This window comes from Canis aureus, chromosome 13 (assembly GCF_053574225.1).
Source record: "Canis aureus isolate CA01 chromosome 13, VMU_Caureus_v.1.0, whole genome shotgun sequence".
Lineage (NCBI taxonomy): Eukaryota > Metazoa > Chordata > Mammalia > Carnivora > Canidae > Canis > Canis aureus.
In genome coordinates, this window is record NC_135623.1 from 51,275,730 (window position 1) to 51,292,167 (window position 16,438).

The 16,438-nt window shown below is 41.7% G+C and overlaps 1 protein-coding gene across 2 annotated transcripts; it reads left to right on the plus strand.

Moving 5' to 3' along the window:
- Positions 1–623: 623 nt before the first annotated feature.
- LSM6 (LSM6 homolog, U6 small nuclear RNA and mRNA degradation associated) lies at positions 624–15,465 on the plus strand. Of its 2 annotated transcripts, XM_077846251.1 has the most exons (5): positions 631–783; positions 1,983–2,087; positions 9,398–9,513; positions 12,966–13,079; positions 15,170–15,465. In XM_077846251.1, the coding sequence occupies exons 3-5, from the start codon at positions 9,420–9,422 to the stop codon at positions 15,202–15,204; spliced, it is 243 nt and encodes an 80-aa protein (XP_077702377.1). In that variant the 5' UTR covers positions 631–783; positions 1,983–2,087; positions 9,398–9,419; the 3' UTR covers positions 15,205–15,465. The 2 variants fall into 2 exon arrangements, with proteins under 2 accessions (XP_077702376.1, XP_077702377.1); XM_077846250.1 differs by lacking the exon at positions 1,983–2,087 and having other exon boundaries at positions 624–783.
- Positions 15,466–16,438: the final 973 nt, after the last annotated feature.

Consider the following 16,438-nt stretch of genomic DNA (forward strand, 5'->3'; position numbering starts at 1 on the left):
GGGTATGTGTGTGAGGAGAAAAAGGAATCAAGTGTTGGTATAACACTTCTTTTTCTTCGCCCTTTCCACTAATAGCAAGAATATTGAGAATCCATGCAGAATTCCAAACCAAGTTCCCATAGCAGCACTTAAATAATGTCTGCATACCATTTCCAATTAGAACTAGATTGTAATGTAACGCAAGTCATACCATTATAATACGGAGCTACTTTAGGGATTTTAATTCTTTTTGTGGCAATTACGTTGCCATGGAAACAATCTCTTGCTAATAATGACTTCATCGCACGATCAAAATCCAAAGTGGATTTAAAGATTTGAGGATGCCTGCTTTATTTATTTGCATTAACTTTTTCAAGGACCTTTCCGAGCCTGTATAGTCATGACCCTAGTAGTCAATTCCAGTTTAGTAGGACTTCAAGCTATTTCTTGCATCTCTGCCTAAAGGAAATCCTGCCTAAAAGATCACTTCCAGGCTTTGTTTTGTTTTAAGTATTTTAAGGGGTGTTTGCTTTCTGCTAAGAGGTAGCAGCAGCGGCTCTTTCTCCTCTGACCGCCAAAGCCCCAACTTTGCCTTCGGGCCAAACGAGACTCCGGGCTCGGCGCGCGCCGCCGAAGCGCGGCCTTCTTGGGCCCCGCAGGCTGCCGTAGCCCGGAAGGGCGCTCCCCGGCGGCCGCAGAGGCGCGCCGCCCGCTCCGGCAGTTTCACTTTCGGTTTCGCCCGGGCTTCGGCGGAGGCCGGAGCTGCGCGCCACCTGGAGCGGGGGTTTGGGTCCCGGCCGCCAGGTGAGCCGGGCGGCCGCGCGGGCGGCGGGGGCCCCGGTGTTCGCTGGCCCGGGGTGGGTGCGGGGAGCGGCAGCCGGGAGGCGGGCCGCGCGGACCCCAGGGGCCCGGCCCAGAGCCCCCCGGAGGGGCGATGGACCCCGCGGGCGCCCGCCGCAGCCTCCCCGCGCCGCCGACTCGCCTTCCGGGACCGGGACCGGGGCTGCTGGCGGGGTCCTCGCCGGCGGGTGGGCGGGAGAGCGGGCCGCGGGGCCCCGTGGGCCGCGCCGGGTTCCGAGGGCTCCGGGGCCGCCGCGGCCACCTTACCGGGGCCTCGGGCCGCGGGCGCCCGCAGGGTACGGCGTCGAGTCCTGGCGCCGGGGCTGCCGCGGATGAGCGCGCGCGGCCGGAGCAGGGGATGGGGCCTTAGGGTGCCCCCCCTCCCCCCAATGCCGCAGAGACACAGGCTGTGGAGATCCTGGACTCAGAAGCGCTTAGCGAAGGAAGCCCTATTCGCTGAACCCCTTCCATCTTTACTCTTGTACGTGCCACTTCCTCTTTGAGCTACGACTACCTGTGCCCTCCGTTAACAGTACAGAGAGTTGTCCGCTTTCATTGAAAAGTGCCTCTTAAATGTCATTTCTGATTTTGCGCCTTTCGGTGGGCTACCTGTTCTGTCCTTGTGTAGGTCCCGTAAATTATTCAGCCATTTCCCGACTGTGAGGCATTTAGGGTGTTTGCGAATTTTTGTTTCATCCTAGCATCCCAGGTAGTACTTTGATAAACGTTATTTTTAAAACTGCATTTCGGATGATTCACTTGGATTGATTCTGAGCAAGGACATTTTTACAATAGGTGCTGTGCTCCAGTAAGGTCTCTTCAGATCTACATACCCCTTGCCAAATTGTTTTCCAGGAGAGTTTTAGCAGTTTGCATTTCATGTAAGGTTGTGCCTGTTTTCACCAAAAGTATGATAGCTCATAATATGTATTTCTAACACGTCACCCTCACTTTTTTTTTTTTTTTTTTTTTTTATGGTGGTGTTTCATAATGCTAATTGCTTGAATTTTGTGCAGGAGTCTAGAGAATTATCTTGGGTTTGTGTGTGTGTGTGTGTGTGTGTGTGTGTGTAAAAGTATTACTGGAGTTCCTGCATAGGCTGACAATGTTAGAGCAGGATGATCTCTTAAGTGGTCATCCAGCATAACTCCCTTATTTTGCAGATGAGGAACCTGGGGCCTTGAGAGGTGAAATGATGAGTTCTCCAAGGTATACAGCTACATTAAGTAGCAGAACTGGGATTAGAATTCAGGTTTCCCATCTCCCAAGTGAGTACTCCTTATGCTGCATTGGGTGGTCTCTCACTAAACTGTGGCATACTTGTATGAGCATTTTTAAAAATCTTGGCATCACTTGAATTATTTTGTCCTGTTAGAAATAACAGAGATTTTAGTCATCTGAGGGAAGTGTAACACTTGGGAAATTGACCATTTTCAGGACTGGGACTAAGAAATCCATTACTTAAAATGGCAACCCTTCAAGATTTTTTTTTTTTTTAAGATTTTATTTATTCATTCATGAGAGAGAGAGAGAGAGAGGCAGAGGGAGAAGCAGGCTCCACGCAGGGAGCCTGATGCGGGACTCGATCCCAGGACTCCAGGATCACGCCCTGGACCAAAGGCAGGCGCCAAACCGCTGAGCCACCCAAGGATTTCCCCCCCTTCAAGATTTCTTGACAGTTGTTTTTAGATTCCCTTTATGTCGGGATAAAGTATCTAAAAAGTTAGAATTTAAAAAAAAATTAAAAGTTAGAATTTGTACTCGATCATCTGATTAGAATTGAGCTGTTTGTTCTCATTTGTTATACCTTGAAAGTTTTTTAAAACTCCTTGTTACTTGAATACTAGAGAACAATGGTTTTTTGATAAAGGGTTTATAACAGAGTTTTTCAACCTCAGTTGACATTTTGGGCCGGATAATCCTTTGCTGTGGAGCACTGTCCTGTGCTTTTTAGAATGTTAAGCAACATCCTTGGCCTCTATGTCCTAGCACCACCCTCCTCATTCAAGACAGTCCAGAATGTCTCCAGATGTCCGCATTTGCTTACAGGAATCATTTGGGAAGCTTTATAAAATGTCAGTTACGGTGCCCCTTGCCTGGGGAGTCTGACTAGGAGTAGTAGACTTCAGGAATCTGCATTTTAACAAGCATCTCTGTTGACTCGGATGCAGCTGGTTCTTGTACAACACAGAAACATTTCTATTTTCTTTGTCTTTTATTTGGTGGTCAGTAGCAGAGATATGACTGTGGTATAGCCATTTAAGTGCACAGATGATGCAGTGCTAGTCACTATACCCATAGTTTGCGGGTAGGGGTGAAAGGGACAGGGATTTTCCTTGGCACTGTCCTCAAATGTCTCCCACAGGATTGATTGGCCGGTGAGCTTAGGTTCCTTTTCCCCTGTCTCTGAGAAGCTTAGAACCTACTGTGGGAGACTGATCAACAGGAAAACTGCAGAACAGCCTGCTAAATGGGAAGGGGTGCTCTCTGAGTGCTGGATTCATGGCTGGAGTGAGAGAGGGGAGGAAAGTGGCCCTCTCCTGGATGGGGAGGAGGAATTGGTATGAATCCTTCAGAAGAGGGCTAGGTACCCCCTCTGTCCGAGAAGGGAGATATGTTGAGAGCTGTTTTCAGTGTCTGATGCCCTCAAGTAGGTGAAAGTTTACAGGTAAACATTGCCAAGAAACAAGGATTTGCATGCCTTCTGCTCAGTGATGTAACTCAAAATCACATTAGATGTACTGCTTAACCTTTGACCATTGTATTTCTCCGCAGGCTAGTTTACAGCACTTTGTCACTTGAGGCAGTTTTCCTGCAGTGCTCCTACCCTCCAGCTGGATCTCCCCTACATCTCCATATATGTCTGTGGCCATTCCCCACGCGTAAGGGGAGAATCTAGACATACTCCAAAGGGCAGCTTTGAAAGCGCTGAGGCTTTGGGACCAAGCCTTAGTTCTGCTTACCACCTTGCAGGGTTACTGTGAATCACTCGTGAATCTAACAACCAGGCACATAGTTGGATGAATAAAATTTGGTTCTTTTTTCCCTCCATTCTTCTACTAAAAAAAAAATCTCTGCAGGGCAGTTTGCAGATGTTCTTATACTAGACCTCTCAGTAGCTTCTGGCAGAAAATATACTGCCTTTGACTTAATAGCCATTTCTGAAAATAGGTCATTTAAAACAAACCTGAGTAGGAGTCAGGGGAGGGAGAGAGGCATAGAGGTGATTATGGCTTTAATTTTGAAGGGAGAAGTTTTATCAAGGTGACCCTGCAGAAAGGAGGCCTTTTTCCTCTTATGTGTTTATGGTTCAAGAGGCTTTTCTCTTGCTTCAGACATGTCCAGAACTCTGCCTTCTGCCTTAACCAATTTAAAAGATGAACACTTAAAATTACATGAGCCAAGTGATGGGAAAAATTGTGATGTTGAGACCAATTTACTCATACAAAATGGATTTATGGGCAAGTCATTAAGTAACAGTGAGTACCAAGGAAGCCTAATGAAGATGAATGTAGAAGATGTGGTCTCTTAGAGTGATGGATAAAATGCGTTTGAAGCAGCCACCCTCTTTTCAAATAACTTTTGAAATGTATTTTTTTTTCCAAGAGATTTAGCAGAATGTAGATGTCCTGGAGAAAAAAATGACAAGCCTGGTAGTAGTCTTTCCTTTCACGTGGCTTTTGAGGGAGAAAAGACTTGTATAGAAAAGGTGGAGGGATCCCTGGGTGGCGCAGCGGTTTGGCGCCTGCCTTTGGCCCAGGGCGCGATCCTGGAGACCCCGGATCGAATCCCACGTCAGGCTCCCGGTGCATGGAGCCTGCTTCTCCCTCTGCCTATGTCTCTGCCTCTCTCTCTCTCTCTATGTGACTATCATAAATAAATAAAATTTAAAAAAATTTAAAAAAAAAAAAAAAAAAAAGAAAAGGTGGAGATTGTAAGAGAATAGTGACAGGTTCCACCGAGTACAGCCAGGTAGGGGAATGGCGCTGCCAGAACCAGCTGAGGCGGCTCACTTGCACTGCCTGCGCAGGCCTCTGCCTATCACCCTCTTGTGTTCTTTGCGCCTGACACGGTAGTCCCCAGACTTGCGAGGCATGTGCAGACCGGTTCCTGGGCTCTTCTCCAGACCCACTGAAGCAGAATCTCCAAGTAAGCCCATCGATTCATGCTGGGAAACCGACCTGGCGGCTCAAGTTCAAGCTCTCCCAGCCTGGCTTGGCTTGCCGAGCTTGCCAGGAATGTGGTCCTGCCACACACACCCCGGCTGCATATGCATACACACACACACACACACACACACACACACGCCTGCCACACACACCCTGGCTACACACACACATACATACATGCCTGCCACACACACACACACACCGGCTACATTTCATCCTCTTGGCTGCAACATTTTCTCCTCAATCCCAAACACATGTCCAGTGCTTTTGCTAGGATTTCTGTCCTTTCAGACTCGGCCCTCCTTTTCCTTCCCACTCAACGCTGGTGTCACCTCCAGAAAGCCCTTGCCCTGCCCAGCCTGTGCTCAGGGAGCTGCTTTCTCTGTGCACTTGTCTCTGCATAATTCTATCCCAAGATATACAGCTTTTAAAAAGTTCTCCATTGATGTGTTTCTGTGCCCGCTTTGGAGTGTACCCTCTGAGGGCCCGAGGCTATGTGGAACATGTTAACAACGTTGCACCCATAGCCTGTGCACCTGACCCTTTGATGCTGAACGAAAGTTTGAGGTATGGAACACCTTCAGGAAGAGAGTGATGCTAATCCGAGTAAACATGTGGCTTCGTGACAGAGCTGTGACCTTTGATGAGCTTAGAAGAGAAGAGTTTTACCTATTCTTTTTTAAAAAAAATGAAGAAATAAGATGAATAATGTTTTTTAAAAATAGCTAATACCAGCATTTATCTAGGCCTGTATTTTTTTCTGTATTAACTTTTAACTTTGGACACAGGGTAGTTAATAATATTCCTGTCAACTAGATTTTCACATGACCATACATCTCAGTGATTCTTTAAAAAAATCTTTTTATAAAGATTTTATTTATTTGAGAGAGAGAGAGAGAGAGAGACAGACAGACCATGTACAAGCAAGGTGAGTGGCAGAGGGAGAGGGAGAAGCAGGCTCCCCCCAGAGCAGGGAGCCTGATGCAGGACTCCATCCCAGGACCCTGGGATCATGATCTGAGATGAAGGCAGACATTAAACCAACTGAGCCACCCAGGCGTCTGCCTCCTTAGTGTTTATTTTTTGTTTTGTTTTTTCAACACAAAGTAAACAGCTAGTTTCATCTCAGTCTTGTACCTAGAAAGAAAGTACCATCATGGGATTTTGCATACGATAGGAAATGGACCTGACTCATGAGCTGAGTCTCAATCAGGCCCTTAGAGTTTATAGTCTCTCTAGACCTGTTCAGCCACAAAACAGCACGTGTTTGGGACATAAATAAGGCAGTTTATAGATGAATGGGAAGATTTGTTTGTTTTTACTAAACTCATCAAGAGTACTGAGTCTGTTACAGGATTTACTTTGTAACATTTTTTCTTGCACTCACAACAGTGTAAATAAAATTGTGTGGTCTGAGTCTGGAATGAATAGTGGTCGTCCTGAATAGTAGTTGTAATTCCAGATATTGACTGAGACTCTAACTAAAAACAAAAAAACAAGAACAACAACAACAACAAAAAGAAAACCTGGCAATCCAGTTAAATTAAAATTTGCTGAGTAAAATAATTAGCTGATCCCGTTTGATCCCATCTTTCAAACCTTGGGGAGATGGAATATAGAATGGTCCAAAGAACAGCCCCCAATTTAAGAATACTTTGTGAAATTTGCATTTTCTTTTATTTAACTTAAGATGTTGACTTTTTGTAATTAAAGAGAATTATTTCACTTAAATTATAATCACTTTTGTTTACTCACACCCTTTGAACAAGAGTTTAAATTCTTCTGGATTTTAAGTTCTTTAAGGTCAGAACTTGTGTGAATGCCATGTTTTTGAATTTCCCAGAAAATATGTGTGGACATGTATGTATTTGTTGAAGAAATGAAAAGCCATTAACTGAGCATTCTAGCTTACCCAGACTGCTTAAGCTGGCACAGATTCACTGTGAGAAAAATCTCCAAACGATGTTCCTGAACTTGTACTCAGATCATGGAGTGGCTGAGAGAAGTAAGCAGTGCTGTTTATGAAAGAAAATGTTATAAAAATCCTGATTAAAAACGATTTGAGTTCTTGAGGAGAGTCCTTAAAATATTGTATCCATACTGATTTTTTAAAAAATTTTAAAAAATATTTATTTATTCATGAGAGACAGAGAGAGAGAGGCAGAGACACAGGCAGAGGGAGAAACAGGCTCCATGCAGAGAGCCCGATGTGGGACTCCCTCCTTGGTCTCCAGGATCAGGCCCTGGGCTGAAGGCAGCGCTAAACTGCTGAGCCATGGGGTTGCTCTCTATACGGATTGTTAAGTGTCCGTACTATATGGCTACTAAATGGCAGTGAGCTGAATTTGAAACAAAAACATTTTCCAAAGTCCTTTTGCTGGCAGTTTTTGCTTAAGTAACTACAGTTTTGTTACATTTGTTTACCAAAATATTTTGAGACAGGAAACTGTTGTATAACAAGATGAATTTGGAAAGGAGTGATTCGCAACTATGTATGTTTGATTAGGGTATGTAATGTTCTGTCTGTATTTCAGACTCCTATTCTTGAATTTCAAGACTTTTTTTACTAAAAGGCAACCTGTGGAAAGGGAAAAGATATTGCAAATGACATTTCTGATAAAGGGTTAGTATACAAAAAAAAAAAAGAGTTAGTATACAAAATATAGAAAGAACTTCTAAAACTCAACACCCCAAAACCAAATAATACAATTAAAAAATGGGCAGAAGATATGAACAGACATTTCTCCAAAGAAGACACACAGATGGCCAACAGACACTTGAAAACATGCTCAGTGTCACTAATTATCAAGGAGATGCAAATCAAAACTACAATGAGATATTACCTCATACCTGTCAGAATGACTAAAATCAACAACACAAGAAACAAGTATTGATGAGAATGTGGGGGAAAAGGAACACTCGTGTGCTGTAGGTAGGCATGTAAACTGTTGTAGCCACTCTGGAAAACTGTATGGAGATTCCTCAAAAAGTTAAAAATAGAACTACCCCATGATCCAGCAATCACACTAGGTATTTACCCAAAGAATACAAAAATACTAATTCAAAGGGATACATGCACCCCGTTGTTCATAGAGCATTATCTGCCATAGCCAAACTATGGAAGTAGCCCAAGTGTTCATCAACTGATGAATGGGTAAAGAAGAGGTGGTGTGTGTGTGTGGTGTGTGGTGTGTATGAAACAGGATATTAGCCATAAAAAGGAATGAAATCTTGCCATTTGCAGTGACATGGATGGAGCTAGAGAGTATTATAAGTGAAATAAGCCAGTTAGAGAAAGACAAATACCATATGATTTTACTCATGTAGAATTTAAGAAACAGAACAAACAAAGGGGAAAAAAGAGCGAACCAAGAACTAGACCCTTAACTACAGAGAACACAGTGACCAGAGGGGAGGTGGGTGGGGGGATGGGTGAAATAGGGGATAGGAATTAAGGAATGCACTTGAAATGGACACTGGATGATTAAAATAAAAACTTTTTTTAAAAATACTTTTTTCTTAATTAAATAGAGTGTATATCTGCTCTAATTGTAATAGAGTAAATAGCAACTGCAATAGCAACTTTCAGGAGGCTGTATAAGGTGGTGATTAAGAGCATGGGCTGGTCATCCACTTACTAGCTGTGTGACCAGAGCAGGACCTCTGTGTCTATTTCTTCATCTGTTGAATGAAGATTAAAAACAACACCTACCTCATAGGGTAGTGAATTTTAAATGGATTAAAACATAAAAAGTGCTTAGGTAAGTGCTGGCATGGCATATAGTACACTCAGATACTAGCTCTCAATTATGCTTATAATTATTTTTAGAAACACTCTTTTGGCATCAGCTGGTTGTAAATATGTCTACATTATATAACATAGACTTTAAAATGTGATTGTTTTGAGCTTGAATGTTGGTTATATCACATTTGAGGGCAAATTATTTCAGCTTTTTGTGCTTTTATTGTCATTAGCAAAATGGAGATATTAAGACTTTCTTTCCAGTGTTCTTATAAAGATTAAATGGGATCATGTTTATTAGGATCTCAGCAGAGTGGCTCAGTATAGACTAAGCATCCAGTAAATGAGGGAGGTGGCAGTGGTTGTAATGGGTATCCTGACGGTGTGAGACAGTAGTGACAAGTGATTAAGAACAGAGGCTCTGTTAACGGAGCTGTGGTGTAGGGTTGCTGTGGGATAACCAACTGAAGTCATGCATTAGCTTAGTATCTGGCTGGTAGTACTGAAAACGTGCTAGCTGTCGTGTTGTAATAGTAGCGAATAATGTTGAGTTATGTGTGCTCTTTTGATACTTGATTTCCTATAAATATGTTGAAGGCTTCAGGGCTTTTTTTGAGTTTTGAGTAAATGATTAACTTTTGTCTTGGCTTTTATTGCTCCTTTTCAGATTTCTGATCAGGATTGTTAAAATGAGTCTACGGAAGCAAACCCCCAGTGACTTCTTAAAGCAAATCATCGGACGACCAGTTGTGGTAAAATTGAATTCTGGAGTGGATTATCGAGGTAATATTTTCATGCTTCGTCCTCACTGGTGCAACTAAATAAGTAAATATGACTTAACTGGTTTTTATTAAGCTCTTGAACATACCCAGTCAAATGAAGAAGCAGTGGTTACCAGCAGGTTTTGTGCCCATTTCTTTTTCCACTGCTGAGATGGTTCCCTTTCGAGACAAGGTGGAAAGCAGTGTGTGTGCTTCTGACTTCCGGTGTGATTTGTGTGACTGCTGTCACCTGTCTCTGCTTTGAGACCGTATGTGTACGTCCTAGTAACAGCCAGGATTCTCAGCCACCTCAGGCATGAATAACTGGAGATGGAAGAACACCTGTCATGGCAGCCTTTGTTTTTGCCCAAGTATTCAAGAGGGACAAGCAACTATTTAGACAGTGTCACCTTACAGCCTGAACTCCCCACCCTTCTGGTGTGCATGCTATCCAAGTACTCCTTCCCATTCGTTTAGAGGATGCTTTTTTTTTTTTTTTTTTTTTTTTTTTTTTTTTTTTTTAGATTTTACTTATTCATTCATGAGAGACAGAGAGAGAGAGAGAAACAGAGACACAGCCAGAAGGAGAAGCAGGCTCCACACAGGGACCCCGATGCAGGACTGGATCCCGGGACTCCAGGATCCTGCCCTGGGCCAAAGACAGGCGCTAAACCGCTGAGCCACCCAGGGATCCCCTGAGAATGCTCTTTTTAAGAGGCTGTGACACTACTGAAATTAACTTCGCAGGAGGAATGGTATCAAATGCCATTTTTTAAAAAGTTACTGAAACCCTAATCTTCCAAAATTTAATGTGTTAATTATCTGGAATTTTTCCCCAGGTACGGATTACTCATTCATTAGCAGAGTAAAGCCTTTTCTTGTCTCTTTTCTGAATGAGGATGCTAATTTTGAGCTTTTTCCTCTTTCCACTCTTGCAAGCTTAATTTTTCTGAGAACCTCCTATGTGTCCAGTGTGTGCTAATCATTTCAGTTTCCAATTTATCTTCACATAAATCCTTTGAGATGTCTGCTTGTCCCTACCTAGCAAGGGAGGAGCTAGGACTCCCAACTCAAGCCTGACTTAAAAGCCTTGTTAAGAAGCCACTCTGCTGTTTATGTACTGCTTTAGTTTCTTGACATCAATAACCCAGTTTAATTTTATTTTTATAGTGGAAACTAATGGATTTATACTGAATACTGAGGTATAAAGTCTCTATGTACTGCTTCATACCCATGAACGTTTGATGAGCACAGAGGAGAGAATAGACTTTAAGAGATTTGAGCATATTCAACAGTTGGTTAGGGTGGGGACATTGTGTTCAGTATCTTCTCAGAACCCACTTCACTGAGGAGTTCAGCCGGCCTAGCCTGACTTTTTTCTCTATACTCGTTAGGGATAATATTTTAATTTGTAAAGGTAGTATATGAATTTTTCTTTTTTTTTTTTTTCATTTCATCTCTCTTTTCTAAAGAATTTCAAAGCAAATAATGAAGAAAAATATACAGAAGAAAGCAGTCTCCCCAAATTCTACCATCCAGAGAGAATCAGGCTAACCAGTTTGGACCTGAATCCATATAAGCATAATTTCATATAAATGGGATCAGCTCTGCAAACATTCTGATTTTTTTTCTTTTTACATTAAAAAAATATATTCAGTTCTCTGACAATATAGAATGTTTAATGCTGTATAGGAGTACCTTATGGGGATGTACCACAGTTCTGTTTTTGTTTTTAACCAATTTCCTATTGATGGATGTGTAGGTGTTTACCAGTGTTTTTTTTACTATTTTAAGTAAACAGCTTTTCTCCTTTGACATGTATCCAAGTATTTCTTTAAAATAAATTCCCTAGGCTAGGATTTCTGTGTTAATGAGTGTGCCAAGTGGCCCTCCCCTCAAGGCAGATGGGCTTATTCTTCTGTGGGTTCTCACCAACCCCTTCTTTTCAGCTTTTCCATTCTAATTGGCAACAAGTGCTAGTTTCATTTTATTTGTTTTTTTTTTTTTTGTTTACTAGAGAGGTTGGAGGCCTTTCACATGGCTAGTCACTGTCATGATTAAATTTTAAAAACCCAGCTCTTTGTAGCAATTTCTCTTAAATTTTGAAGAAAACTTTTTTTTTTCCTGTTCTTCCTGGTACTTTATCCCTTTAGAGACAATGACAACCTCCTGGCCTTTTTCTTAAATCAACCTTTGCAAGGAGAATACATAACTTTTTACTAGTGAATATTTCATTTTGAAATGCTTTGGGTTAACTTTCAAACATTTGCATATCATGCTTTGGAAGTTTCTTGCTCACTTAGGATTGTGGCTTAGATATAAAATAATACAGTAGGAAATAAACAGGAAAGTTATATCTTAGGCTTTCTTTTGATGGAAAATAATTGTTAGTAATTGTTCAAATCTATTCTGATTATTTGAAAGTGTACAGCTTCTAGCAGAATTCCTTCAGATTAATGTCGTGTGTTCTCATTACACAATTTGGAAAAGAAACATTTTTGTTTAGAGGCAAATGAGGGCAGAGGCAGGGAGTGAGGAGCATATTAACGAAGTGAGACTAAATGAAGCTATCGATTTGGCTAATTGTATCAAACTTGTAGTATTCTTAATTTTTTTTTTCTAGATATTACCGCTTGAAGTTAGAGACTCGGAGGCTTCTATATTTTCATCTTTTGAAAAAAATTATCAGGGCACATTGTGCACAATTTATACCATCTCAACACAATTAAAAAGATTGACTCAAACAGTTTCCCTTAAAAGCTCTTTAGAATGTTTTTGGCCATTTTTCTATATTAGTCTGGATTTGAAAATATTCTAAGTGTAACAAAACAGAAAGGGATGTGTTATAATGCAATATGGTGCCCTGTCTTCTCAAGCTGCTCTTCACTGTGAGTCACAGCTTTAAGTTGTTCCTTCAGGAGCACCTGCTATCTCCTCTTCTATTATTTTAACAGATTGTGGAGACTTCCTCTTAACCCTGGAGTACATTCATCTGCTGCAGTAGATGTTGCAAAAGAATGCAGTAAATCTGCCAGACTCATATTTTACTTAGTGGCTAAAGTAAGACATGCCCCCTGGAAGTGAGGAGCCTTGGCCAGTGGTCATTTGTTCGTGCATAATTGCCCACTCCTGATTTTAGCTTTCAAAGAATGGTATTTTATTTGGAGTGTGCTCGTTACGTTATTTTTGTGAAGGCTTTAGAACTTGCTGTGATCACACGTCCCATGAAGCAAGTGATAGTTTGATGTTTTCCCTGTTAGCAATGCATCCATGTCTGCTTTCACACTGTATGCTTCTTAGCCTTCATTCACATTGGCATAGAATGAAACTATTGAGTTTCACTTACAGCGTGAATTTTTATATTAAGGATGTGAGAGCTAACGAATAATGAGATTGTCAGCTCTAAGGTGTACCCTGTAATTTTCAACTCTTATTTGCCTTGTATATCTTCTCTTTGACTAAATCTGCCTCCAGGGGTCCTGGCTTGCCTGGATGGCTACATGAATATAGCCTTGGAGCAGACGGAAGAATATGTAAATGGACAGCTGAAGAATAAGTATGGTGATGCATTTATCCGTGGAAACAATGGTAATAATCTCTCGCTGTACAGTTGTGCAACATCCCCAAAGAAGCCTTTTTGTCTATAATCAGGATCCCCCGCAGATTTTCTACATAATTCAAAAGTTTAGTTTTCATTTTGCTTTGTTTATTTTTAACTTCTTCTATCTCAGATCTTTACTGTGGCTAGTGTTTTTAGGATGCTTCATACAATTTTGGAATAGACATTCTCACCTTCCCTCTCTCCACTAACAAGGACCTGAGGGGCAGTAGGACACTGATTCAGAACCCTGAGTACAGTTTATTACATTCCCCCAGCACTGCCTCTCACATCAGAAGTTGGAGCTGTAAGAGTGGCCACTCTTGCCCCATTATCTTTGGTTTGCATCATTTTGCAGTTAGCCTGTCCTGATTGGCCTTTCTCTCTTAAATGTTCAGATGCTTTTTGTGGAGGTTGGCCTCCTTTAGTTTGGCAAAATGACAAAATAGGAAAAATGATTCTAAAGTTGATCTGCTTCTTAACAACCAGTACATTGCTATGAATGTTATGACTACTTTTAAGTTCCTTGTTTGAAAGAATTAGCAATGAAGTCATATTTGAATTTCTCAGGGGGAAGAGGAAAACATCAAAACTGAGAAAATTATCCTTTGACTCATCCCTCCCCCGTTTTGATCCCATCCCCCAAATGCAGCTCTGGGGCTCCTGAGTTTGGGGTTTTTATTGATGTGCATTCTTTAGTTCTGGGTAATTTCTTCCTCCCCCCTTATTAACAGTTGGGTCTCTGCACTGAACTAAATATCCCAACTTTTATTATAGATATTTCTATCTCTAGTTCTTATAGTACCGTATTTCTTCACATCCTATCTCTGTATAGATCTTTTGTTGGCTTTTTATCCCTCTCGGCATGTATAATTTCCTGTTTTTTTACATTAGTTTTATTTTACTCCCTCCATTTATTGGAAATGTTATGATCTTTCACCATCTAGACAGCTTAGAGCAGCAGTCACCTGTGAGTGGTGACAGGCTAGATCCTGTCACATGGACACTACCTCCAGGGTGTGTCCAGTTTCCTGGGCATGTTTCTACCATCATTCTGACACTTCCCATCATATAACTTTTTCCATGATGAAATCAGTGGTAGTTATCTTTAGACTCCCAGATTCATATCCTTGTCTCTTAAGAAGGATTCTATTTAATCTGTGCTATGTTCTTTGATCAAGATACCTCTGAATGTTCACTTTGAACGGACATGTCAGAGTCTGAGTAGGCATGGAGGTGGGAAGGGCAGAACACCTCTGGTGAAAGCCTGACCACAGTCACCTAGTTATTAAGTTTTGTCTCATTCTTAGGTACCACATATCCCAAGGAGTTCATTTTGGGTGGTCATGAGGGCTTGCTGAGCAAACTTTTGGATAACACCAAAGGTTGATACTTTAAAAGGGAATTCAGAATAAAGATTTTAGTATTTAAAAACAAAGCAAAAAACTCCTCAGCTCTTGTTTATCTTGTTGTAATTAAATAGTAAATAGCAGGTTTAAAGTTTATATTGGAAAGATGGATGAAAAAAATTTTTTTTGAAAAAAAAATTTTTTTTTTAAAGATTTTATTCATTCATTCATGAGGGACACAGAGGCAGAGACATAGGCAGAGGGAGAAGCAGGCTCCACGCAGGGAGCCTAATGTGGCAGTCGATCCTGGGACTCTGGGATCACACCCTGAGCCGAAGGCAGACGCTCAACTGCTGAGCCAGGTGTCCCTGAAAATATGTTTTTAATTGTTAACTTGAAGTTTAGTCTGGTAGATTTATGTTACTACAGGCAGAATTATTATAAAACGTCCTTAGATTCCACGGATTTTCACGTCCATTTTATTTTATTCTCTTGGTCACGATTTGCAGTCAAATGTATAGTGAACACTAGAACACAGTCCTTGTAAGACATCAAACCCAGGTCTCGGTTCTTCAAATTTGGTTTTTAATATCATAGAATTTATTGTGCAGTATGAAAAATCCCTTCCAATTTGCAGAGATGTTAGACCAAAATCTTTGCTTTTAAAACTTGCTATTATGATACTTTAGCACATGTTTTTTTTTTCAGCGTATTTATTTTTTTCTTTCCAGTATTGTATATAAGTACACAGAAGAGAAGAATGTGAAGATGCCAAGAGGACAATCCTTTTCACACTTGGATATATTTTTTGTATGAGGGTTTTTGTTTTGTTTTGTTTTGTTTTTTGGTTCTTTTGTGACTTGTTCTATTTCATAATAGTTAGCAATTTTTCACTGACATGCGAGTGAGCGAAGGGCACAAAATTGTGGATGTAGTGTAAAGAGCTCTTCCATATTTAAGTTCCAGGCATCTTCTTTTCCCTCTGTGTCAGTGTGCAGAACACAAATGAATAAAAAAAGAAAATCCATTTCTCTGTACGTGATTTTTAACTCAAGTCTCAAGCAGTGTCATTTGATTTGGTTTGCTTTACCCTGTGTCTGAGGAAGGATGCATACGATGATAACTAAAACATTTTAGAGATGTCCTCCGCTTATCCCATCTCCTTTGGCATGCCACACAAAATGCTCGAGTGAAAGCGTTCTACAGAGGCATCCAGTTTCCATCAGAGGCCGTAAGGGGTTTGTGAAGTCAGAGGTTCAGCCTCCGATTCCGTCACCCAGATAGAAAATAGAGCTGGGGACCTAAGGCTGGCACTTCCACAAAGGAAGTGGGACTCTGCATGGAGCTGGGGGAAAGTCTGAAGGTTAGTGATATCCCAGTTAGCTTGCTAGATTTTCTTGCCTTCTTTCAAGAGCATGGGCATCAATATCGTTCTCTAATTTTTATGGAACACAGTAGGAGAGGAGCCAGTTGTGTACCGCCATCTGTCTGGCAGTCTTGTAGATTAAAGCAAAGCCTGGACTTTCGTAAACTTACTCAGGTTCCAGTTGGTGAACGGTGGTTGGGGGGGAATTTCTCCTCACCCCCGGCTCAGGGAGGGGCTCTCAGGCCGCCTTTCTCTCAGATCCAAGCTGGGTTGGGGTGTGATGTTGTCCCGGAGCAGCGCACCAAGCATTCACATTGTTTGGCACAAGGCGGCCCCCTCTGCATTATGGGACTCCTGCTGCGAGGGTTTTTACAGTTTATTAATGAGATTTCCACAACCCTGCTTTATCCTCTGAGCAGTGTATGCAGTCTCTAGGAACAGCAAATATATCTGGGCACTGAGGTTGAATGAACAGCAGACAATTGTGTGAATGTTATATTGGCCTTCCTTCTCCCTCCCTCCCCAAGCAAAACAGCATTCCTGTTCCAGGACCCGGTGGTGTGATTTTAAACAATTGCTTGGTTGAAGGATGTGGGGGCAGGACAGGGAAGGAGGGAAGAAAGGGGTGGTGCTG

Excerpts from the sequence above, each read along its gene's own strand:
- LSM6 (XM_077846250.1), top strand. The coding sequence starts at position 9,420 with ATGAGTCTACGGAAGCAAACCCCCAGTGACTTCTTAAAGCAAATCATC. Across the intron at positions 9,514-12,965 it reads TTCTGGAGTGGATTATCGAG|GGGTCCTGGCTTGCCTGGAT; the intron begins GTAATATTTTCA and ends ATCTGCCTCCAG. Across the intron at positions 13,080-15,169 it reads ATTTATCCGTGGAAACAATG|TATTGTATATAAGTACACAG; the intron begins GTAATAATCTCT and ends TTTTCTTTCCAG.